Source organism: Xiphias gladius, chromosome 7 (genome assembly GCF_016859285.1).
Source record: "Xiphias gladius isolate SHS-SW01 ecotype Sanya breed wild chromosome 7, ASM1685928v1, whole genome shotgun sequence".
Classification (NCBI taxonomy): Eukaryota; Metazoa; Chordata; class Actinopteri; order Istiophoriformes; family Xiphiidae; genus Xiphias; species Xiphias gladius.
The window spans coordinates 28215062-28241161 of NC_053406.1; the positions used below are offsets into that span (position 1 = coordinate 28215062).

At 44.7% G+C, this 26100-nt stretch overlaps 1 protein-coding gene across 1 annotated transcript in view; it reads left to right on the forward strand.

The window, feature by feature from the left end:
* Nucleotides 1–14061, forward strand: part of si:ch211-137a8.2 (uncharacterized protein LOC777613 homolog) — a 41200-nt gene extending 27139 nt beyond the window's left edge. The window contains exons 6-11 of the mRNA XM_040131344.1: nucleotides 2101–2230; nucleotides 2349–2531; nucleotides 3071–3171; nucleotides 5711–5941; nucleotides 9753–9808; nucleotides 11197–14061. Coding sequence (XP_039987278.1) covers nucleotides 2101–2230; nucleotides 2349–2531; nucleotides 3071–3171; nucleotides 5711–5941; nucleotides 9753–9808; nucleotides 11197–11395 — 900 coding nt within the window. The 3' untranslated portion in view covers nucleotides 11396–14061. The remainder of the gene's footprint in view (nucleotides 1–2100; nucleotides 2231–2348; nucleotides 2532–3070; nucleotides 3172–5710; nucleotides 5942–9752; nucleotides 9809–11196) is intronic.
* The last annotated feature ends 12039 nt before the right edge of the window (nucleotides 14062–26100 follow it).

The following is a 26100-nucleotide window of genomic DNA, read 5'->3' on the forward strand; positions in this document are numbered from 1 at the left end:
GTTCCTCTACTCCACTCCTCTGAATGTCACTCTGCATCGTGTGTCCAGCACAGCACAACACCAACACCACCCCAACACAACACAACACAACACAACACCACCACCCCAACACAACACAACAACACTACCCCAACACAACACAACACAACAACACTACCCCAACACAACACAACACAACACCACCACCCCAACACCAACACCACCCCAACACAACACCACCCCAACACCACCCCAACACAACACAACACATCACCACCACCCCAACACAACACAACACCACCACCCCAACACAACACAACACCACCACCACCCCAACACAACAACACTACCCCAACACAACACAACACAACAACACAACAACACCACCACCCCAACACAACAACACCACCACCCCAACACAACACACCACCCCACCCCAACACAACACAACACCAACACCACCCCAACACAACACAACACAACACCACCCCAACACAACACAACACAACACCACCCCAACACAGTACAACACAACAACACTACCCCAACACAACACAACACCCCAACACAACAACACCACCACGCCAACACAACACACCACCCCACCCCAACACAACACAACACCAACACCACCCCAACACAACACAACACAACACCACCACCCCAACACAACACAACACCACCCCAACACAACACAGTACAACAACACCCCAACACAGTACAACAACACCCCAACACAGTACAACACAACAACACTACCCCAACACAACACAACAACACCCCAACACAACACAACACAACCCCAACACAACACAACACAACAACACTACCCCAACATAACACAACAACACCCCAACACAACACAACACAACAACACTACCCCAACACAACACAACAACACCCCAACACAACACAACACAACACAACAACACTACCCCAACACAGTACAACACCACCCCAACACAACACAACACAACACAACAACACTACCCCAACACAACAACACCACCCCAACACAACACAACACAACACAACAACACTACCCCAACACAACACAACACCCCAACACAACACAACACAACAACACTACCCCAACACAACACAACAACACCCCAACACAACACAACAACACTACCCCAACACAGTACAACACCACCACAACACAACACAACACAACACTACCCCAACACAACACAACACTACCCCAACACAACACAACACTACCCCAACAACAACACAACACTACCCCAACACAACACAACACCCCAACAACACCCCAACACCACCCCAACACAACACAACACAACACAACACCACCACCCCAACACAACACAACACCACCACCCCAACACAACACAACACCACCACCCCAACACCACCACCCCAACACAACACAACACCACCACCCCAACACAACACAACACCACCACCCCAACACAACACAACACAACACCACCACCCCAACACTACACAACACAACAACACTACCCCAACACTACACAACACAACAACACCACCCCAACACAACACAACAACACAACAACACCACCACCCCAACACAACACACCACCCCACCCAAACACACAACACCAACACCACCCCAACACCACCCCAACACAACAACACCACCAACACAACACAACACCACCACCCCAACACAACACAACACCACCACCCCAACACCACCACCCCAACACAACACAACACACCACCCCAACACAAAAAACAACACCACCCCAACGCCAACCCAACGCCACCCCAACACAAAACACAAAACACAAAACCAACACACAAACACAACACCAACACACAACACAAAACACAAACACCACCAACACAACACAACACCACCCCAACACAAAACACAACACCACCCCAACACAAAACACAACACCAACACCACCCCAACACAAAACACAACACCACCCCAACACAAAACACAACACCACCCCAACACAAAACACCAACACCAACACCAAAACACCACCAACACCAACACCAACCAAACACCAAAACAACGCCAACGCCAACAACCCAACGCCACACCCTGAAATTTTGCTTCTCGCTTTGTTGTTTGCTTCCTCTCCTCAATTCTCTTCCTCGTCCTCCTTCCTCTTACAGGTGTTTGAGGACGACTGGATTCTGTCAGAGGCTACAGACTCTGGTTGTCCCTCAGAGACTCTATTGGAAGAAGAGGGGGCGCTTGATAAACCTGATCTGGACCTCCCTGCAGTTTCAAACCAGACTAAAGGTAAACCAACATGTAAAAACCTCTAATTCAGCCATAAATGTACAACAAGTGAGAGGAATCCAGAGAAAAGATCTGTCTGTCCTTGAGTAATCAACCGAACCCTGTCCCCATCTCTCAGCTAACCCCACCTCAGCCTTCCCCTCAGACCTGCCTTCGCCCATTCACCACCCTCCTCCTCCTCCCCCCTCACCGTCCTCTCCTACCCATGAGCACCTGGGGTTGGAGTGGGACCCCTCTGTTGATATCGGACGTTCTGTCTCCTGTGACGACAGCGACTCATCGTATTTCACTGCCAGCACAGGTAGGAGGAGACAGACAGAGGTTTAAGAAAAGACACAACAGCAGTCTTAACGTCTTTGCGTTGGCCGGGAAGAAACATTTCTCCACAAGGACCTCAGGCGCTTTTCGTGCCGCTGTTGTGTCTCCGCAGCTGCTACTTTATCGTGACATTAAGCCTGACGGTCTGCCCCAGACCAAATCTAACTTGCCACGTTGTGTTTGGTCGACCGCGTCCACTGTCACTTTAGTTGTTTACGGATTCGTCTGAGTCCGCCAACCATCGAATTCCTCGAAATAAGAAATGGAAAAACACACACAGTCTACGCCCTTGTGGTTACAAACCTACCACCTTAACTGTGCTAACATGTCAACATCAGTTTTATTTTCAGAGCGTGATTAATGCCCACACGCACCTTTAGGCTTCTTCCAAACTTGTTTAGTCTACATGTTGCAATAAGCCTTACAGACCACAGAATAATATTTTCTTCTGCTCAGGGCTCTAGGCTTCGTTCTCATTACACCGGGTGTGTGTCTGTGTGCGTGTGTGTGCGTGCTCTCCAGGACTGTGTCATAGAGATGGCCTGAAGAGGTGGAGCTACCTCAGTTCCCTCAGCTCTCAGTCCGACTTCGGCAATGGCATCACAAACCAGGAAGCAGACTTGGTGAGTCACAACAGCCGCGGTGGTTAGGTCGAGAGTAAATGTATTGAAACATCAGGAGGAAAAAAAACAAAACATCAAGAGTAATGTGTAATTATTTTATTTTATTTTGTTTTGTCTTTTGCGCAACTTGTACTAATATAGAAACACAGTGCTGTGCTTTTATCTTGGTGTAGATATGAAAAAACATCATGTGCTCTGATGCTCATGACAGAATCATAAACGGGGGAGAGTTTATTTTATTTTATTTTATTTTATTTTATTTTGGTTAAGTTTTTCTATCATCAGTGGATCAAATCACCTACAGAGAATCGTCCCTGACTCCATAACTCCGTGGAGCGATTTGGTGTCTTCCAGCTCATTGTTTTGGTCCAGTCTCACTTTCAAAAAAGTTTGATGTGTGTTTGATAGATGACCAGCAACACGACTCCAAGTGGAGGCAAATGTTGCTCCACGCTGTATCTGGTGGATGTGAAAATAGGCGACTGTTTGCTGCCGTGCCATGTGCCGTGTCAGCCAAGTAAGGTGATAGTACGTTGCTGTAAGTTCGCTAATTGCACTGCCCCCTGGTGGCCAAAAAAAAATGTGAGTATTTGTTGTTGGTAATATTTATTATTATACAAACTATAAATATACTATAACGTGCTTTTACTGAGATATACAGTTGTATTGATTATTTTCTTACCTCTGTAAAGATTCTGACGTTTCTTTCCGTCGTAAAATGGCAAATGAGTAATTATTGCTGGCTGATGTGATGGATCCATTTGAGGCCTCCATTTTAAGACCTTTACACGTAGCATTCAAACACGATGCGTTGAAGGAGAACTGCTCCAAAGTCGCCACGTCAGGCCTAAACAAAACCATGTGGTGTTTTTCTGCTAATTTCATTGTGCACTCTCTTCTTTCTGCTGTTCTGCTCTGACCCAGATGCTACATGGCCCAGAGGCCTCGTCTGTCTGTCTCTGTGCACACACACACACACACACACACACACACACACACACACACACACACACACACACACACACACACACACACACAGAGAGAGTCATTGATGTTCAGATACACCAGCTATCTAAAAATGTTCTCCATCGCTGGGCGTCGGCTTTATGGGCTGGTTAAAACAGCTCACCTCCTCTTCCAGTGATGTATTGACGGTGGCTGCGGGATGTGGCACCTGTATATGCTGTCAGGTAGATCGGTTTCCTTTTTTAGCTTTGTTTTGGCAAGACGCAGGCGTGGAGAAACGTCAGCACCTGTGCGGAGGGAAACGGGGCAACAGAAGTACAGAGAAGAGAAGATGGAGAGGGAAAAACAAGACGGGTGTTGAGTATCCTCCTCTTCTAGCCTGCAGCCCCCCTTTTTTTTTTTTTTTTTTTTGTCTGTTTTTTTACACACCCACACACTGTTGCACTGTCGGTGAACCCCAAAGCCCAACAGGAAAGGAGATGAACAGAGAGACACACGTAAAACTGAATTAGCGTCTGGTTACAGCTGCCGCATCCCAACAAAGACATCAAAGTGTTTGTACTCTTGTGACATCTCACAGCGTTTTCTCCCTTTTTTTTTTTTTTTTTTTCAATCTTATTTATTTATTGGACGCGTCAAGCTGTGATGTCTACACACCCTCCGTGCAGACTTGGTGCAGTTTGCCCAGAGGACTTGACGGGGTTGTACTTCATTAAATCTGTAACCGGGTGATCTCGTCTCTGGGTGCTTCTACACTGCATGAATTTTGAAAATCTGCAACTCAAAAGTTGTGCCTGCAGAGTTTCGTGTGTGTGTGTGTGTGTGTGTGTGTGTGTGTGTGTGTGGGGGGGGTCTCTGATAACTGCTTGGGCAGCAGGCACACCAATGCTGGGTCAGCGTTATTATTTTCGTCAACATAAACATCCAATTGTTCATGAGCATATGTACAAAAAATGATCATTACTCGAAAAAGAATCACTCGCCATTACCTTTCTAAAGGATAAGGAAATCCTAATAAAGATGGGGAAGATATTGCTTGTATCTCCGAAAGCGGTAATGTAAATTTGGTCACTTCGTATTGTCAACTCTAAAAATCGGACGCCTGAACCTTCTTGAATGCAACTACAGTACTTTACTGCACAAGATTGTAACTAAAATCGAACTGTAAAGCCATAAACCACCAGATTGGTCCTTTTTAAAGGTGCAGAATATATCTGATTCCCAATTTAGAAACTTTAACGGATGATGAAGTTAGTAAATTTCCACAGTATCATGCTGAAAGATTTAAAGGACCTGAATGGAGAATAGTGATTTATTTCCAAAATGGAGTCTTCTATCGATTGTCTGTGAAGATTCTCGGTCGTCCAGGTCATGGTATTCTGTAAGTGCTAAGCAAAGGCAAATGGACTTGCTCGAACTGGACTTGCTGATCTCAGCAGAGGATAAATACCTGGAACCTGCAACCTTTCGGATGAGAGGCCAAACGTCTTCAGGAACTTCAAGCGAGTCCAGCTGCCTTCGAATAGCACTCACAGAATCTTCTATCGATTTATACAATCTGTTTTCTGTGCAGCGACTGGGATGGCTGGACCACACCCACCCCGGTGTCTTCTCGCCAGTAGCACCCCAGGAGTGGGAGCCACGGCTGAACGGGGACCAGTGGGCGACCTCGACTCCTGACAGAAAGGACAGCGAGCCAATCAGCTTCGACGGCGGGCGGGTGACGGCGTGGCTGGGAGGCCAGAGCCGGGCCCCTCCGGAGGGTACGACTTCCTGTTCCAAAGCCGTGCAGACTGACGGGGAGGTGAGGGTGGACGAAGTCACCTTTATTCACACTGTTGTTCAACTTTTGAATTATGTTATAAAATGGGCTTTTTATATTAATAAAAAACGATACCAAAAAAATCCAAGTAAAACAAACAAACATTTATCCATATTTTCTGATAATATCGCTCCCCTTCTGAAAAATGTCAAATATTCTGTTCACTGACTTATTGTGTGCTTTGCATGCGAAGAAATTCCTTTCAATAAAAAGTATTATCAATTTCACTTTATTAGAAACACCTGTACACCTAAAAATGTGATCTCCGTGACTTTGACCGTGGCAGGATTGTTGGTGCCAGACGGGCTGGTTTGAGTGTTTCTGAAACTGCTGATCTCTGGAAAAAATTTCCAGCGAGCAGCAGTTCAGTGGATGGAAACACCTTGTTGAGGAGAGAGGTCAGAGGAGACTGGCCAGACTGGTCCAACCTTCAGCTGTAGGGACTACAACAGCAGAAGACCACGTCAGGTTCCAGTCCTGTCAACCAAGAACAGAAAGCTGAGGCTGCAGTGGACACATGCTCACCAGAACTGGCCAGTCTAAGACTGGAAAAAATCAGCCTGGTCTGATGAATCTGGATTTCTGCTAAGACAGCAGATGGTAGGGTCAGAATCAGTCCAGGCTGCTGGTGGTGGTGTATTGGTGTGGGGGATGTTTTCTTGGCTCACTTTGGGCCCCTTAATACCAACCAATCACGGTTTGAACGCCACGGCCTGTCTGATCATTGTTGTTGACCATGTGCATAACTTTATGGCCAGTTTACCATCTTCTAATGGCTGCTTCCAGCAGGATAATGCTCCACGTCACCAAGCAGAAGTCGTCTCAAACAGGTTTCATGAACATAAGTGACTTCACGCCCCCCCCCCAGTCACCAGATCTGGATCCAGTAGAACAGGAGACTGGCAGCAGCAATGTGCAGCTGACAAATCTTCAGAAATGACTTGATGCAATCATGTCCACACTGACCAGAATCTCAGAGGAAAGTTACCAACATCTTGTGGAATCCAGGCCACGAAGACCTGAGAGAGGAGCTACCCAGTATTAGTATGGTGTTCCTAATAAAGTGCTCGGTTAGTGTGTATATACTTGTGAAATGTTTTTAAAGGTTTACATCTTCAGTAGGGACCAGTGGGCTTGGAGCTGAGTAGGGAACTCAGAAACCGCTGAGAGACGGACTAACACGTCGTCGGCTTGGATCTGCACGAGACAGTAGCAGAAATATAGAACAACACCAGCCTTACCGTCTTTAAGTTTCATTTTCTGCTGACTTTGTCTTCTTTTAGGCGTTCAGCATTAACATTCAGCACATGGCATCACATGAACATCATCTGTCCGTGTGTCCGTGTGTGTGTGTGTGTGTGTGTGTGTGTGTGTGTGTGTGTTTGTGTGTGTATGAAACCTCCTGACCTGTCTCTTGAGACATTCTCACGTACTCTCATGCACACAAAGTAAATAGCTGACCTTGTGGGGACCAAACTTTTTTTTTATGGATGTACATAAATGACAAAAGGAGCAGAAAACAAATGTGAGTGCTATTCAGTCTGCAAGTCAGTAATTGAGAGTGTTCAGGCACAGATTTATGAGAGCAGAATCAGTTTTGTGTGCACGGCCCCTACCATGCAGTTAGGAGGTGCACTAGGTTAGGTGCACGACTGAACCAAAAAAAGTTAACCACTTGTGAGTTAATTTGACCCTGAAACAGTTCTGTCATGCAGGCTTATAAAACTCAATTCGCCATGCGGACATATTGAATGGGACGTTAGTAATTTAACAACATATTTCGATTTTTATTAGCCACGCAAGCGGCGTGGCTCTTGGGATGGCAATGTTGGTTGGTTCACCACTTTGGTCTAGAAATATCTCAACGGCTGTTCGATGGATTGCCATGAAATCTGGTTCAGCGCAATCCTGTTCCCCTCGGGATGAATTGTACTTTCGTGATCCTGACGGCGCCATCATCAGGTCAAACTTTTAATTTGTCCACTACTTTGGTTTGTGACCAGATACCTGCAGAACTAATGACATTCCCATCAGCCTGAGCTGTACGCTTTGCTTAGTGCTAATTAGCAAATGTTAGCACGCTAACATGCTAAAATAAAATGGTGGACATGGTAAACATTACACCTGCTTAACGTCTGCATGTTGGCATCGTCACTGACATTTAGCATTTAGCTAACTTCTCACCCAGCTAGCATTTGGCCCCACTGTGCCTGCATACAACCACACAGAGCCACCAGCATGGACTTCAGACTCGAAGCCTGATCCAGGTTGTGGGGTCTTAACAGGATGACATTTCCCTTCCAGGTCAGACTGCACAGATTACGCTCTGCTGTCAGGCTGCCAAAAGAGAGAGCAAGCGGCTTTGACGATAATGAGCAAGACAAGCTCTGTTGATGGTAGGCGAGTCCCCAAAATGTGGGCCTAGACACAGATCGGTGTCCCCATAAGGTCTTCAGGTCATGTAAAGTATACCCATACACACACACACACACAGAGTCTCTGTGTGTGTGTCATCTTTTTCAGTTTGCCCATCAAGTTCCAGCACACACACACACACACACACACAGACTTGTTCCACTATCCCCGTCGGGACACTCATAGACATAATGCATGCCCTAGCCTGTTATCCTAACTCTAACCTAAACCTGGTTCTAACCTGAACCCTAAAACCCAGTCTTAACCCTCAAAAACCAGTCCCTTCACCCACGGGGACTTCGTTGTCGCCATGGGTTGGTGTGCGCTCAGTTTAAAGTCCCCACCGGGATGTAAGAACAAGTGTACACACACACACACACACACACACACTGTGAGTGATGTCCCCTCTCATCAGAGTCTCCATCAACATTCATAATCATGAGCCTTTATTTTTCTCTGCAGAAAATTGTCAGATTCATCCACCTTTTGTAAAGATGGATTTCTGAGGACCTGTCCCCTACCCAGCCCGCCCCGCCCCTCTGTTTTCTCTCTCCAGTTTCACGTCTCTCTCTCCATTAGACTTCATTGGCCTCAGCCTTCATTTGCGCTCCCTCTCTCTCATTACTGGTGAAAGCGTCTATTTATTCTCCTCTTCCTCCGTCTCGTCCGCCGGTCCTCGCGTCGCCGAATGAATCCATAAAGTCTTGATTAATGCGTCGAGCTCTGGCTGCACTTTAACTGTCGCTATAAAAACAGGAGGGAAACACAAACCCGCCTTCCTCCTTCCCTTCCTTCCTCCCTCCTCACTTCCTCTTCCCCTCGTTTGGTTTTTTCCTCTGTCTGCTTAGAGGAAAGAGAGATAAACGAATCTGATGACAAAAATGTAATTAAATATTCATTTGCAATCAGCAAGTTGGATTTGAACGCGTGTAATAGCATTGGCACTTTCTAGTGGAGGTTCATTACCGACAAAACTATCAAGCCAGCACACAACAGATCGGAGCAGAAATCAACCTGCAGGTCCAGATTTGAGCGCAGTGAAAGGACGGACTCAAGAGTTTAATTGATGTTTTAGAGCGGCTTGGATACGAACGCAGACCGAGAGAGCAAACTCTGTTGAATTTGAATTTTAAGCATCATTCTGAGATGCGCTGCCGCTGCCAGAAGCCAATGTGGTATTGATTTATACTATTTAAAACAGTACACACAGCACCTTCAATAAGAAGTAGTGTCACTAATGCTCTCAGGGGAGAAACAAACTCTGTGTGTTTGTAGGCAGATATTTTTTCAAGCTGATATATTCTTAAGTGTTTTCATGTGAAACTAAGAAATGTCGCCTGAAACCACTGAGGATTAACAGAAGCTCTCTGCTCTTCAGGCTAAAGAAGAGCCGTCCTGTCGTGAAGAAGCTGAGCATCTTCTCCCCGAACGAAGGTGAGAAAACACAGAAACCCTCAGAGCTGTAGACGCAGGAAGCGACGAAGAGACGTAGCCCGGGCTGTAATTTTTAGCAGGATGGGCAGAACAGTGTCCCTTTTATGTCCATCGTGTAGAGCAAAGCAGGGAAGGTCAGTGGCCAACAAAGAGTTAGATGGGTGAGTTAACATTCAAGAATACGGTGCAGTGTTTGTGTTCAAGCTGTGGAGCTGCACAGCTTTTTCCTTCACTGCCAAAAAAAGGATAGAAATTCAACGTATCATCTCCATTCAGTGGAGCCAAGTCGTCTGTTTGAGCAGTTAAATGATTTAATGTTGACCAACATCAAAAATGCTCTGGAGCCGGTTTCATCAATTAGCAGAAAATGATATAAAGTCTTTATTGTGCCAGGACTGTAGTTTCAAACTAAACTGAAGGGAACAAAATGTGTTTGTATGTGGTTTGGGCCCAGGACCACAGCCAGAGGTGCTTTTGAGTCAGCACCTCTCCACCCCATGTTAGAGGTGCCACAAGGAAAGCTCCTAAAATGTTTTTAAATGATTTAGGTTTTTCATATTTAATTTAATGAGTTGGCTCTTCACTTTTATTTTCTGCAGGTTTGATTTAAATGGAGGAATCTTTTCATTCCCCTGAAAACAACCACCTGCTTGTGAACTTGACTAAAACTGTCTCAGAACCTTGTCTCTATTTGTCCTGCAACCAAATTACATAAATTCTTTCACTTTGTCAATTCCTCAGACAAGAATCAAAGAAGTGGCACAGACATTGTTATTGATTATTCCTCATAGGTGACAGTGAGATACAGGTTCAGGATCCATTCAGGGCCCTGCTGGGGGAGCCCAGCCCGTCAGACCACTTCATGGTGTGTTTTATTTGTTCCGCCGCAGCATTAAAATCCTTGGTTTTACTATGATCTTCTTTTATGCTTTCTTAAGTCTATCCCGCACTGTTCGGCTCTGCTTTCTGTCTCCATTTCTGCCAGACGCTGAGAAATGTTCTGGTCCATCTTTTAGTCTCTAATAAGCAACTGCACCGACGCTAAGGTTCTCCATCCAATAGTATCTGGAACTCGGCTTTCGGATCAAATTTAGTCCCAGGAAGTTGCCCTAAAAGCAGGTGGAGGACGGTGGAAATAAGAGAGGCGGTGGATACATGTGACATCAGGTTTCCTGACCTTCTTGCAGTAGAAAAAGCTGTGAGCCCACTGAGCCCCTGAGTCATGTTGGTCTACTCCACCTGGCCAGATGTAGATTTCCTGGCGGCAGTGACAGACGAGACAGCAGGTCCTAACGCTGCCAGAGTTAGGTGTTCGATCTCCAGAGTTTCTGAACATGCTGAGCAGGCGAACCATGACACTAACACCTCCACCTCCTCCTCCTCCACAGTGTTGCCTCCAGCAGCAGGGCCTCCTCCTCCTCCTCCCTGCTCTCCCCGGCCCTCCTCTTCGTCCTCCTGGCCGCAGCTCTGGCCCTGCTGGCCTGTCTGCTCTGGGTCCTCCTGGAGTCGCCGTGCCATCGCAGCAGCAGGATGCCACATAACTTACACCTCACGCTGAGATACGTCAACGGGCCCCCGCCTACCTGAACACCGGCCAAAGACTCTCGTGGACAGAGTTTGGACACGGCGCTTTCCTCTGGCTCTAGAGGACAGAGGTTTGCAACTCATCATGCTAATTTCAAGTAACCAACAAGTCCGGCGCAAACGTCAAAAGCCTGACGGAAGTCTGCAGGAAAAGCAGGATGAAAAAGCAGGTCAATAAAACCTCTGTTAAACATGCCTCCACAATCCCAGCAACAGCAGTTTTGTTTCTTTTTCCCTGACAATCTTCCACTGTAAATTTCCATCATTATCCGTCTACCTACCTACAAAATTAGCTCCTTCGCACGTTGAATTCAGGTTGCTGTTTTAGTGCAACCCTTGTTTCTAGGTGCGTAACTATCAACGACTGAATAGCTAACTACAGCTGTTCCTTTTTGTCCCCCCCCCCCCCGGAAGTAAAAAAGTGAGCATCAGTACTAAGTGAATGCTCAAACACCTGAACACCACTGAAAAAAGACAAACGTTTCTCGTGATTCATCCTTTAAGACTTTTTCTTGGGAGACGACAATGTTTTGCCAGTGAAGTGAGAGACTTTCTCTCTCTGCCGTCGACATAATTTTCCCCCTGAACTCTCTCAAAATGGGCGTCAGTGTCTATGAAGAGAATCAGATTAAGGCAGATTAGTGCATCAGTATCGGGGGGGGGAAAAAAAATTGATTTGTACTTGAAATGGCTGAAATAATCTCATCACAATGGCATTTTTTTTAATGTAAGGACAATAAGATTAAGACTTGAGCATACAAATAAATCTTTGGCTTTCAAAACAGTCATTTGACCAAAAAAATAAAATAAAATAAAACCCATTAAATCCTCAGGTCCAGTAACTACATGACTGTGTAAAATGGAGTGCAGTGTATTTTTTTTTATTTTTTCATTAAACACTTCTGGACAAACTTCTCCACACATCTGCTGTTTGAGCACAAAGAATGGCAACATGACATTAACAGGTTGCAGACCTTCATAAATATGAGCTATTGTTGATGACTGTGCCTGACAGCACCTGAAATACGACTGGTAATCCGCACAAAAAGGTACCAGAAGGTTGTTGTTTTCAGTGAGAGATTTCAGATATGCTTTCTCGCCTGCTTGGAAACTGGTGGTTAAACTCCTGAAAGATGGAAACACGGATCTAATCCCTAATTCCACGGAGAAACAAAACCACATCAGCTACTGATCGTCTTCTGTTTGATACGTCCGAACAAGATCCGTCTCATTGTGTTGCTCCACGCCCAGCACCTTGTCCCTAGTTTACTTCTGTCCTGAAATTCTCAGCTATGCTGTTGGTTAAATGAACACAGCGTAAACATGATATCTTAGACTTTAAATATATCCCTCTCATGATTTCACCCGGCCAGCAACTACATTTATTCAGTTTTATCCCGGGGCAGAAAACTCTTAAGCGCTCACGCCTTAAACTTTACTGTGCAAACTAAAGCAGAATGTGTGAGACCCATCGAGAAGCTGTAATACGTAGTGATATATTTTCATTTACCTCCGAAAGTGTTGGTCAGCGAACAGCGTCCGCAACTGCCTTATACCGGACTGATGCTACGCTACATTATTGTATCATTGGCCGGTCAGATGTTCACTTTAATTGCTAATTCTGATTTTGTTGGTTGCAACCACTATGTGCAAGTCCTGAAAAGCCGAACAGGGAACGTAGAAGACCCCGTCCTCACAGCAGTCGCCAGACTAGTACGGTCAGTGAGTTTAGCACGGGAAAGAGCCGCTGTGCTTATTTTGATCGCGTTTCGGGAAATGAGGGTCGAATGTGTTTTGAAGAATAGGAATGAAAGCATTTGCAGTCTTTGCTGAGGCAGTATATGCCGTCAGATAGATACAGTGTATGGTGGAAACATTGCCGGGGTTGAAAAGTCGGATCTTCTTTATCCTGACCCCTGACTTGCTGGGCGGTTTTTACCTCCATATTTCCTGACTGACGATTTCATGAACTTGTAGAAACACGGCCCCAGCACTGGCGGGAGGTGCAGCCAACAGTCCCACCCCGGTCACGTTCGCATTATTGTGTAAAACTTCTGACGGTTATGGCCTCAGGTCTATTGCCTTGCTATCTGTGCTAATGCAGCTAAAGCTAACGTAGAGCACGCAGCTTACGGCCGAGTGGCATTCATGTCAGAATGACGAGGAAGCACTTGGTACTGGGTATCAAGCCCCAACTGTCCTGTCACACCGTGATAGCGCTTGTATTTATAATTGATATGTTTTGTACCAAGTTGCATATTCGCAGTGAAAAATGACTTATGGGGAAATTTGTATTGAACCGAACATTTATGTTTACGTTTTTTTTTTGTTGTCTTTCTTTTAATGTTTTATCCCAAACTACAAATTTCATGCACTGTGCACTGCTGCTTAGCCTTTTCTAAAGCACATCAGTGTTTTTAGATTTATGAAAGTGGTTTTCCTAGTTAACTGGCAGCCTTTCCAACTCTATGAAAATAATCTTGCAGAGACATGAAGCTTTCTGCGGAGAGATAATCCATCACAGTCAAGATTCTGTCTTTATTTGTTGGAGTCAGAGTTGTGTCACCGGCGCGCTGCTTTTTCCAAAGAACTATGATTTCGCCTCGACCAAAACAAGAGCGTGCGCATGATAGATTATCCCTCCGCAGGTGGTTTCAGGTCTCTGCCGCTGGTGTTTTTTTTTTTTTTTTTTTTTTTGAGAGACACAAATCCCGTTTCTGTTTTTTACTACGCTGAGTGTTTGCACAGGCAGACGTGTTCGCGCTGGCAGCAGGCGTTCAGTCTGTTTGCAGACACGGGCCGATGATGGAATCTGTGTCACGCAGACTCCAGAAAGAATGTGAGCTTTAAAAGCGATGGGATGATTTGGAAAAAAGGTCGGCCTGAATGTTAGGTACAGATTATCAGATACATATTAAAGGGGCTAAAACATGACAAAGCTGATCTTCCAGGGACGTGTGTGTGTGTGTGTGTGTGTGTGTGTGTGTGTGTGTGTGTGTGTGTGTGTGTGTGTGTGTGTGTGTGTGTGTGTGTGTGTGACCTTTTGATCCTTTCTTTTCTTGTGGAAAAAAGATTTTTTTTTTACAGTGTCAGTAATGTCACGTTGCAGCTTACAGACGTTGCTGCCTGATTCATCACTTTGTGTTTAGAGTGACTGCAGAGTTTTGGTCAACGTGTCTCAGCTCTGAGAGAGGAGCTGTTTCATTTATCAGCCCAGTGGGTTTCGCTTCGGTTTAGAAAACCAGCGCATCCTCGCAGGCTCCGCTTCGACCCGCCTGTCTTTTTCTTTTCTCATTGATACAGTAATCTGTCAGAACTGCATGTGTGACTTGATCCAATCCAAATGTCTTACTTTCTCAGGGGAAGATGTCAGCCCATCATCACCATGATGATGATGATGATGATGTATGTTTTAAGGCTTAAGAGGTTTGGCAGAATAATTGAAAAGGGAACTTGGTAAGTCAGCTGCCATCTGAAATATTTCAGGTTTTTTTCTTGATTGTTAATATTTCAAAAACAGATATTACATCCATTCAAATGTTCTTGGTTTTTTTTACACGTGTTTGAAGATACAAATAAAGTGAAATTGTATGAAACATTTGTATTTCCTAGATCATTTTGTGTTTGTTTTGCCTTAATGTGCCTTTGAGGAAAGGCACTGAAGAGCAGAGATTCATCGACTCATTCTCTCACATTGACTCAGCAAAATCTCATTTGACTTTTAGTACTTTTATTTCTATCGCGCTTAACTTTGAATCTATTTTATTTCTTTTCCTAGTAGGACTGGAGTTCAATACAGACTGGAATTTAATGTTTGTCTTTTTTAAAACCATCCATCTCTCCCCAACCTTAACTAAATGTAGTTTTCTGTTTGTTTGTCTTTAAGTGAAAACTAAGTGTTGAACATAAAAATGTTGTCGCTAAACCTTTTGCAGAAGTGAACTTTTATCAGTGGTCTCGTCTGGCAATAGGATCGGACCCAGAAACCACAGTTCCTTGTTTCCTCTGGTTCAGCTAAAGCGTTCACGTTACCAGATGTTTCTGTTGAGACATTCCCACCTTCGGCCGGGGTGAAAGCGTGACAGTTCTCGTCCCCGAGCTTCATCGAGACGCGGAACTTTTTTTTAACAGTGACGCCGCTTTCCTCTGCTTCTGAAGGTAAATATATTTACGCTCCTATTTCAGACCGGGCTTAGTTTTGAATATGTTAGTTTGACTGCGCTGTCCGTCTGCAGGCTGAATCCACGGACGACATCTGCACAACCTTCAAGGAGATTCTTCTGAACTGGACCCACATCACTCAGTGTACTTTCAGCAGGTAGGTGAAGCTGTGTGTCTGAGTGTGTGTGTGTGTGTGTGTGTGTGTCAGTGTCAGTGTCAGTGAATGGCGGCAGGTTTTACATTGTCTTACATCAGATTTGTTTGCTGTATTCCGTGCTGCGCTCACGTGTCTGTGATCGGTGACACTGTTAATACACTTAAGAGGGATTATCACTGCAGGACAAGCTGTGTGTGTGTGTGTGTGTGTGTGTGACTATGCATGTTAAGTGCAAATCAGGTCATCCTCATTGTCAGTTGGAGGTGTGTAGATGTTAGCGTCTCTGTGTGTGAGGACGTGCATGTGAATCCTACAGACAAACCCAATTTATCCCCCAACGATAGCGTTGGAAGCAGTGCCCGTTGTTTTATTTTTATTTTTTTATGCTCCAGTGGGGACATTGAAGTCAGCTGTTAGGCCTGTGTTTACAAACAGGGACACGTGGTGTTTATTTTTATTTTAGATGCATTTTGAGTTTGGGCTCAAAGGAAAGACCAGGGATTCGATGCGACTCTGACAGGCCTCAATTTAAGAGTAAGAACTGTATAGATCTCTATAGTGAATATGAGCTCTTCTGCAAGTTAGTTCAGGTGTTTGGAGCTCGGAGGATGAAAGCAGCCTCGCTTTGAGTGTTAAAGGTTCAGTCCCTGTCAATGTTTATCTATCAGCAACGGTAAATGTACGGCTGGGTATCGAAGTAATGCGGATCAATTGTTGGATACCCATGCAGATAAAATTCTTGAGTCTCAGTAGTGTTGTGAACTACTCGATATCTTACTTTAAGGAATATAAAACGCACCCCCGCAACCCTACAAACTGCTACAAAAGAAATTCTCAAATGTTAAATGTCTAAATACCAGCAGCCGCACAAGAACTATGTCTAAATAAAACTAAAGTTGGCAAAATTATGATTTTAAGTCAGGAACTAACTGATCGAAGAAAATGTAAACGATGTTTTGAATCTGACGATGTGATAAGTAACCGGTCGTTGGAGAGGTGTGTGTGTGTGTGTGTGTGTGTGTGTGTGTGTGTGTGTGTGTGTGTGTGTGTGTGTGTGTGTGTGTACTGCAGTTAAACTCTGCTCCGTGTGCACTGGCTCGTCCTCATGTTGCTACAGTGTAAAGACTGTGGTGTGTGTGTGTTGTGTTCACTGAAACATGTGCGTGCACAGTACGTGGTAGTTGTTCTCAATGACTGTCAACAGATGTGTGTGTGTGTGTGTGTGTTGCTATATTTTTCGTGTTAATTTGTCTGTTTTTTTTTTCCACAGTACACACAGTTTGCATGAATGTGTTTCTTGCTCCAGATAGTGAGATTTTTTTCTCTACTCTGTGTGTGTGTGTGTGTGTGTGTGTGTGTGTGTGTGTGTGTGTGTGTGTGTGTGTGTGTGTGTGTGTGTGTGTGTGTGTGCGCTCTGCTGGTGATCCGGTTAATGAACGCGTTCCATCTGCTCAGAGCGCTGGCAGGCTTGCAGCTGGGACAAAGATGATTATGATATCTGCTCATTAAGAAAAAAAATAAAAATTTGAACTTCCATCTTGGGAATCACGAGAAGACTAAGACTAACATTTTCATTGATTTTTTTTTTTTTTTTTTTTTTTTTTTAATTGTAAATTTGGACCATGGTCGTTTAAAAAAAAACAAACAAAAAAAAAAAAAACTTATATGCCATCAGTCTGAAAATTCCCCAGCAATTCAACCCCTTCTTTGGACAAATGTTTAGTTTTAACTTGGCTTTAAAGTGTTTAAACAAAGTCTTGTTCATGTTGCAAGTGGCAGCAGCATTTTTCCACAGATACAAAACCACATACACTGCGTTCAGAAAGTATTCAGACCCCTTCCCTTCTTTCATGTTATGTTGCAGCCTGATGCTAAAATTGTTTAAATTCATTTTTTTCCCTCGTCAGTCTACACTCAATGCCCCATACTGACAAAGCGAAAACAGAATTTTAGAAATTTTGAGAATGTATTAAAAAGCAAAAACTAAAATATCACATTGACATAAGTGTTCAGACACTTGAAATTTAGCTCAGATGCCACACGAGAGCGTTTTCTCACTCTTCTTATTTGTCTCGTTGTACGTTCTGCCTCAATCCGCTGGATTCCAGTTTTAAATCTATGCATTGTCAATTATAGATGGTATGTGTTTGGAAGGATAAGGAAATTTTTTCAGCCATTGCGCGTGGAAATGGGAGGAGGAGAGCGTCTGAGGGCAGCAGGCGCATGAATGGACGGGACTGTTTCCCGCAGCCGAGAAAATGCCTCAAATTCAGTTAGAGGGCAAATTATTTCATGTTAGCCAAGGCATCTGCCGGTGGACTTTTAACCCCGTGGTCGTGAGACAGAGAGAGAGAGTGGAAGAGAGAGACTAAAAGTTTGAAATAATTTTCTTGTAGCTCCGAGATCACACATTTTGGAGTTGTTTACTACAACATTCAAGGATAAGGCCCCGTTCAGACAGACAACAGACCCTCATGAAAAACCTCAGCCCACGTATGAATGAAGCCTCTCTTGTGATGCAGTGGAGATACTCACGCAAAGAAAAAAAAAAAAAAATGCAGAATCATCCAGCTAAAAACCTTGAACTTAGCCAAATTTTTGCCGAACTACCACACGACGTCATCCAGCAAGACGCCGCAGTGGCCAATCAAATACACGAAAGAGCACATTCCCGGTAGATTACCCTGGACCGCCACAACGACACATTAAATGGTTGGACTAAGGTCATATCTGAATCAACGGGACCCCACTAAAACAGTTTCAGTTCTAACCCCCCACCAAACCTCTTGAGAAGACCAATCCTGATTTCAAGCGTCATTAGAGACAAAAGGCCTATCGTGACCAATGGCAGCCAAATAAGCTCTGCACTCCAACGTGGAGAACACCTATGGGGACATCAGCAAGGTTTCAGGTGTATGCGTTATAGGTTTCCATGCGCATCAGTCTCAAAGGGAGGGTACGGTAGGTTCTTGGTCACCACATAGGAGAATCTATCTGGTGCTGACCAGAACAAAAGGTTCTGGGGGCCTGGGTCCAACGATTTCTGTATAATTTCTCAAAGCCGACAATTTTGACATTCACGTCCATTGCAGGCAGCGAGTGTGTGCGATTTTTGAGCATGCCTCGCCCCGAGTGTGAGAGTGGAAATCATGCTTGTTTACGTATGTCACTTTCAAAAATGACTGGGATTTAGAAAACCAACAATTTACAAAACGTTACTTTTGCAACGGTGTTGTGGTGGGGGGGCTGTAGTAAACCGACGGGGGCTTGTGTTTCATTCTGGAAGGCAGTTACAATGTCCTCTGTCATTTGGGCTGGAAAACCCGAAGTGTGCATATGAGCATGCATTTTTTTTGTTTTTTTGTTTTAGTGGTGAATCTACAGAATTTAACGCATTTAGCATATGAACACAGGCACCAACACACAAACATAATCCTGATACGGAACCCAACTCAACGGCAATGAAGAAACAACAGAGGAGAAAGAACTGAAAAGAGAGAAGACTGAGGGCGAACAGATACAGATTCCACATCCCAGCTCCGGAGCTGCTGTGTTCAGGAATTTAGGACGCTTCAGTCCGTATTTATGAGGAGCACACTGACTGAGTTGTTGTATAATTGAGGCTTCAGCTGCATCAATTTCAACCCTTCAGTCCTGCAGCATATAGAAACGTCCCGTCTCCATTTACTGCTGCTTCCTCAAACTGTGGCGTCTAGAGCCAAACGAGGGCTACAGCTCAACATTTTTGACATCCTGCCCGGATCTTATTGTTGAAGACCTTGGTTGAACAGAACTCTTGAAAAAACAAAAAAAACAACTTGTACTTTTCTGCTCTTTTCTGCACAGATGTTAATAAGAAAATCGGCACCAAACCACATTATTGCATTGATTCGATTTAAGTCCAACAGCAGCGAGCGACCGTTACACGTCGGCCGGGGTGGTTAATCTGATTTAAAACATACACAGAAGTTTTAGTCAAATTTTAAGAAAATTGATGTCAGATAGCAAGATGCTATTGATTTAATGGAGAGGTAATGGAGTTAGTCTATTTACCGGTAAAAGCACACAAACACAAGAACAGAAACATGCTGTTTTCTGGCTGCTGTCTAAACGTTACCCTCTCTCCTCTTATTGAGTGTATAGGGGTTGCATTAAATCAGGTGTGTGTTTCCGAGGCCTGTGTGTACTCGTGTTTACTGTGTGTGTGTGTGTGTGTGTGTGTGTGTGTGTTCGTAGTACAGATAGAGACTCTCAGTGTGTGGCTCCAGGCTGGACACACACTCCCTGGTCTCTAGGAGTAATGAACCGCCCAAATTGCTGTCCTGGACGAGTATATTCTCGAGGTTTCAGCGTCCTTAATAGACCCTCTTTTTAATTTTATTGTCTCAAACCTATTCTCTGCCTTTCAGTGTCCCGAATAAAAACCCCACACAGACGATGTTTCATTTCATTAAGCAAGGATTCAGCTTATGGAAAAGCAATGCCAGAAAACAATATTACTGTGTTTGTGTGTAATAAAAGTCTAACTGAGTGTAGTTATACGCTTTCACGTTTTTACATTGTCTCTCTAATATCTTCCCACTAGGTGGAATTGAGCTCTTAAAAGGTGTCATGTTAGTGTTACAATTTTCTATTATTTCCGCGGGTCAGTACTCAAGCTACAGGACCAAATCATGGACTTTAAACCTTCTGGCAACGTGGCATCTGTTCTTATCATCGCCTTACATGTATTTATATAGACCATAAACCTCAGTAGTAGGATAAGTACCCGATAAAGAGGCTGTCCCGGTCCCAAATGATACACATCAGTTGTGTAATGTGCAGTCAAACACAGCATTAAATGTAAAGTGCTGGTACCAGTAAGCAAGGACGCAGCGATTCGGTGATTTTTACACTCAAAAGACATCTTCACACCTGCAGTAGGTTAAAACTTGTTTCTAGACATTTCACTTCCCAGGAAGTCTGAAAACACACTGAAATATAGTCCATGTAAAAACTAGAGCTATGTAACCTGTGCCGTTTTTTGATTTGTTAGGGATACCCGCGTCAAGATGACCTATGACCACCCACGACCGCTCTTCTCCGTTGTGTCACAGATGGCTTTCCCATCGGCAGCACAGAAAGGTGAAAGAGTTGTTTGCCTAGATGGTGTTCTGGGGATGTGCTGGTTTGTATAAACAGTAGCAAGAGCAGGGAATGTTACCTTTATATCAACAAAAACTTAATACAGATCAATACAGCTGAAAGTGATCAGTAAAACAAGGCTGGTATCTGAAAGCACAAACAGGAACAATGGAGGGAAACCAAACTCCAAACAACAGAGATTCAGGTGGACGCTACAAACATACTGAGAACTGAACACAGACAGACTTTTAAAGACAGAGCTTTCTTTCTCCTAGAAGTTGCATCTATATACAAATAATCTGCAAGAGCAAATGCGTTTTGGAGGAAACACAATGCCGCCCATATTTTTTATTTTTATTTTTTTTAACACAATGCGGAGATAAGATAAGATAAAACTTGACTGATCCCCAGGTGGGGAAATGTGGGTGTTAACAGCAGCAGAAAGACGGTCAAATAAGTATAGATAAAAATACAATACAATAAGAACAGCAAGTAAGCAAACAACTCTACGAAACAACAAATGAGGAAACAACAGTACATGTAATGAAAAAGGATGATATTTACAGTGTCCAAACGTACATGTAGTACGTAAAGGCATGATAAAGGGCAGTAAAACACTTACTGTAGTCACAGTAAAATGCATCTTCCAGTCCCGAGCAGCATCCAGTAGGCCTCCTTGCTGTTTCGCAGCTCTACTATTTGGACGTTAGCCTGCAGGTACGAAGGCGATGTTGTGTTCGATGTCAGTGGCAGGTGGTGGGAGAGCACTGATAGTGTTTCTCTTCTTCTCTAGGACAATGGCGAGATGTCAGAGCACCGGACTGTGCCTCAAGGTGTAGCATCCTTGAGTGGGGCTTCTTTTACATCCGGTAAGGATGTGTCTCAGGGTTGATGTCTCTTTGCAGAGTTGACATGAAGGATCCTCTCCAACCCACAGGTTGAGATTCTTTGGAGTGGTAGGTGGCTCTAACAATACAGCTCAGTCTCCTTCCTTCCATCTCCCAAAAATCCCTCCATGTCAGTTTCCGATGATCCAGGTTTTCCCACCTCGTACGTTGGACCTGCTTTTGATTTTGAGACACCCTTTACACGTCGTTCTGCCTCCTCCTGCTGATGTACCTCAGTCACAACAAGTTGCCTCTTTTGGCTTGGTGTTGCCTTGCGCCGTGTAGGCGTGCGTGTTCCAAGTCCTAATCCACCTCTTCCAGTTGGACTTGGCCCATGATGTCTCCGTATCTCAGGGCTGACTTTGCCTGTTGTACCGCCTCAGTTGGGGTCTATCCTTCCCGTTGCCAGGCAGGCAGCAGCTGTCTGTATTTTGGGGTCCAGGGAATCGCTCCTGGCCATCTCGCCTCTCACCTTGGAGCACTTGTATTCCTCCCTTAGGCTTGTAACAGGTGGTTCCATGGCGCTTTTCCCATACAGTCTGATGTTGCCAAGGCAGGGCGGCAGACCAAGCTACTTTTTGATGTAGGAACAAATGGCTCTTTCAAGCCTTTAATCCCGGGTTATAGGAACGTCATAGACAGTCAACCGCCACATCAAGCAGGGGATCAAGCAGGGGAGCAATCTAAACTGCAGACACCCTACCTTTAGTTTTCCAGGGTTATTGGTTTAGTTGATTCCGACAAGGCCTTTGAGGATTTCTCCCCTCAGCTGATTTATTTGTTCCGTGTCCTCGGGGCTTGAGTCATACCAGCAACCTAAGCTTTTGATTGGCTGCTCTGACACAGTTCGGATGGGCGTTCCACTGATGAGGAATCTCTGGTCCACTAATTTACCTTTGACAATTGAAATGCTGCTGGACTTGCTGGGTTTAATCTTCATCCTTGCCCACATGATCTTAGAGTGCTGCTTTTCCAGTAGTTGTTTTGTACATGTAATGGTTGCCATTAGGGTGGTGTCAGGCGTAAAGTGGAGGAAGTTGCAATGCTGATTTAAAACGTTCTCCTCCAACCAACCGCTTCGATGCTCTGATGACTATTTTCATTGCCACGGTGAATGTCAGTGAAGAGAGTGTGCGCCCAGCCATTATTCCCACTTCCAGAGACTGCCAGAATGTAATGAACTGTGATGTTGTTAGACAGAGCTTCAGATCCTGGAAGTAGTTTCTGAACAGGTTGTTGATTGACTGTGGGACTTGAGTGTGTGGGACAGAAATAGGCACCGGCCAGATCTAGAAATAAGACCAGGTCAGTTCTGCTGCTCTGTGGGGATTGCTAAGTAGTGACTTTAATGTTTGGAATTTGTTTGTCTGTCGTTCCTTGTCCGCGGCGTGTTGCGATGTCTCGAGCAGCTGGTCAGCTTCAAGTGTGTTGAACCTGTCTCACTCGCCTGTTGAGCATCTGGTTCTGAGTCTTTTGTAGAATTCTTTCAGCTCTGTGCTTTCACAGTGGAACCCGCAGGTGGTTTCCGTAGTCTGCAAGTTTCCTGGACGTCCTTTCATACTCCCGCACCAGTCATCTGGAACTGGAACAACCGTCACTAAACGGAGGAGGCGGTCCACGACGCCACTTATCATCCACTTACAATGCAGTCATGAGATCCCTCCCTAGGCAGCTTAACGCCCATTCACATCATGACTCACGAGACCCTAACGACTCACATGATAGTCAGGAGGGTCAACGCCTCACGCGACCTCAATGACTCTCAAGGTGCTAAGAACCTGTGCTAATGCCTGGGACCCTCCACCAGGCAGTTAGAACTGAAGAAGCCTTTCGGATGAGAGGTGAAACATCTTCAAGAACCTCAAGCAAGTCCAGTTGCCTTCATATAGCACCTAGAAATACCATGACCTGGATGACTGAGAATCTTCACGGATATTAACTTAAGGTGTTGGTTGAGCTCCCTCTTTGACACCTTAAGTGACCCACTCCTTTCCTTTTGTGAACAGTGCTTTCACAAACTTAAACAGATGCTAGTAGAATGATTTTCCTGCCTTCCTCTTGTCACAGAAATAGTCAGACATAGCCTTCCCATTCAACATGCCATGTTTAGTTAGCATGTTATCTGACAGGTTTTTTAATATTATGTCTATGATGTCATGGGAGCTGTAGCTTCATCATCTAAGTTTTAGCTTCTTTGTGAGTGAATGAGAAATTCTCTTAAGAACTTTAAAATAATGTAAAAGGAAAACACAGCGACCCCTAGGCCCTGCTGCTGTGTGTCACTGTGGGCAGAGAGCCGTGCTAACATTAGCGAGGCTGGAGGTTCAGCTCGGTAATAACACCAACACTGATCACTTTCCTAGGAGCTCTAATGCAGATAAAAGCAACCACCAACTGGCTACTAATAGTCCTACGCACAAAAACACACCAATTACTGTAGCATAACCTTAACCCATCTGTAGGATGGGACAGGTGCGTGTGTGCGTGTGTGTGTGTGTGTGTGTGTGTGTGTGTGTGTGTGTGTGTGTGTGTGTGTGTGTGAGAGCTCTGTCTCAGCAGTGTAGTGCAGGATAAAGTCGGGATGTTCTCCTGGCTATTGGCTTTGGATTGGATCCTGCAGTGACGGGGACTGACTGACAGACCGACCGGCTCCTGTGTGAAGGAGTTTGGTTTGCTGCCAAGTCAACACACATCTGAACCAGGCACAAACACACGCACAGCTGAGACGGTAAGCTGATGTTGGGGAAGTGTGTGTGTGTGTGTGTGTGTGTGTGTGTGTGTGTGTGGCAGGAAGCTGATGTTTTTTTGCAAATTAAAAGTGACATGCTGCATCCAGAGCATAAAAACGCGAAGGTGGTGGGATGTTTTTGGTACTTAACTATTTAAAATGATGCTCTGAAGTGATCAATACAAGAGTGGACTGGCTGGAATAGTTAAGAAGCTAATGCTGGAAGCTAGAAGTGCGCCATGTAGCTGTTTAAACCTCTTAAACCCCTTCATTGTAACCTCAAATACCCCCTTAAGTCTCTTAAAATTTAGAAAAACACTTTATCATGGTGAGCGTCAGTTTTACAGTCTGTATCTGCGCTGAAGCTACGTACGTGATGCTTTTACTCAGTTTGCCGCTGGAACATCAAATGAAAATATGGCAGATATCCCGTTCAAACCTTTTAAACACATTTCCCCAAAATTCAGCCTGACATATTTGATATCTTTGCAAACTTCAGTGACAGACGAAGACCTACAGCCTGCACTGCCCTGAGAGTTTGAAGGAAGAGATTAATGAACACAAAGGCAGACTGCGACAGTTATAAGGCCAAGGCAGAGATAAATGAGGACGCACTGGGATCTCATGCAGGACACATCCAGAGGTGGCAGAGGTCGCAGGGGACGCATTTGACCACATGTCATGGATTAAATTTCTACCCTAACTGAATTTAAGGACTACTCAGTCAACTTATTAGTTGTTTTGTGCTCGGGCCAGGTTTTTTTCCTTTTCAAATGTATTTAATCAGGAAGTTTCTCCCTCGCACACTCACTCTCTGACTTTTGAAAGTAGATGCACGGTTGGGTTGCAAAGCGGGCGTTTTGTATTTCAGGCGTGGGATCCAATATTAAAAGTCCTGTTCATTTTCAAAACGCTGACAAACATGCAGTTTAAATCGGTTGACTTTTATATTGAGGGTCAGTTTTGGAATATATTAAATAAGCTACAGCGTCAGGTTTTGTTCCCACCTGCAACAGCAGAGTGTTGTGAGTTTTGCCACGACCCCGACTCAGACCTCTGACAGGCTTTGTCCACATGGCTCCGGTGGTTGAGGCTGATGGGTATTATAACATCCGCCTTACCAGACGGATGGAAATTGTTACTTCCCAGAAACAAAGCTGACATTAAAAAACACAAAAGCCATGACACAGACATCCTCGACCGACGCTTCGAATCACCTTTGGTTTCCGGGCAGCTCTAGTTGCTGCTCCGCTGTAGTGGTGTATGCACCCAGATTTTAAATGAACTAGCCCACACCAGTTCCCCCCCGTTGCCTTGTTAGCAATGCAGCCTTAAGCTAAGTACCTGGAAAGTCAGAGTCCTTTGTCATGATGATATAAAAACCCAGTGGAAAGCGCTTATAGTGATCTCGTCTGTTCGGTGGGAATCGATCACCGTAAGCGAGTGATTATTATAACTGATTTTTGTTCTTAATTTCTCACGCAGATCACTATCGATATTTGCATATTTATTGCATGAATATAAAGTGATGAAACGGGCAGCTCCGCTATTTATATTGATTTTAAAATGACATAAACTGCAGCGTGGCCCTCTCCCGCGCCGAGCCCAGGCCGAATGGTCGGGGTGAAAGCGTTACACTCCACTCGGGTGA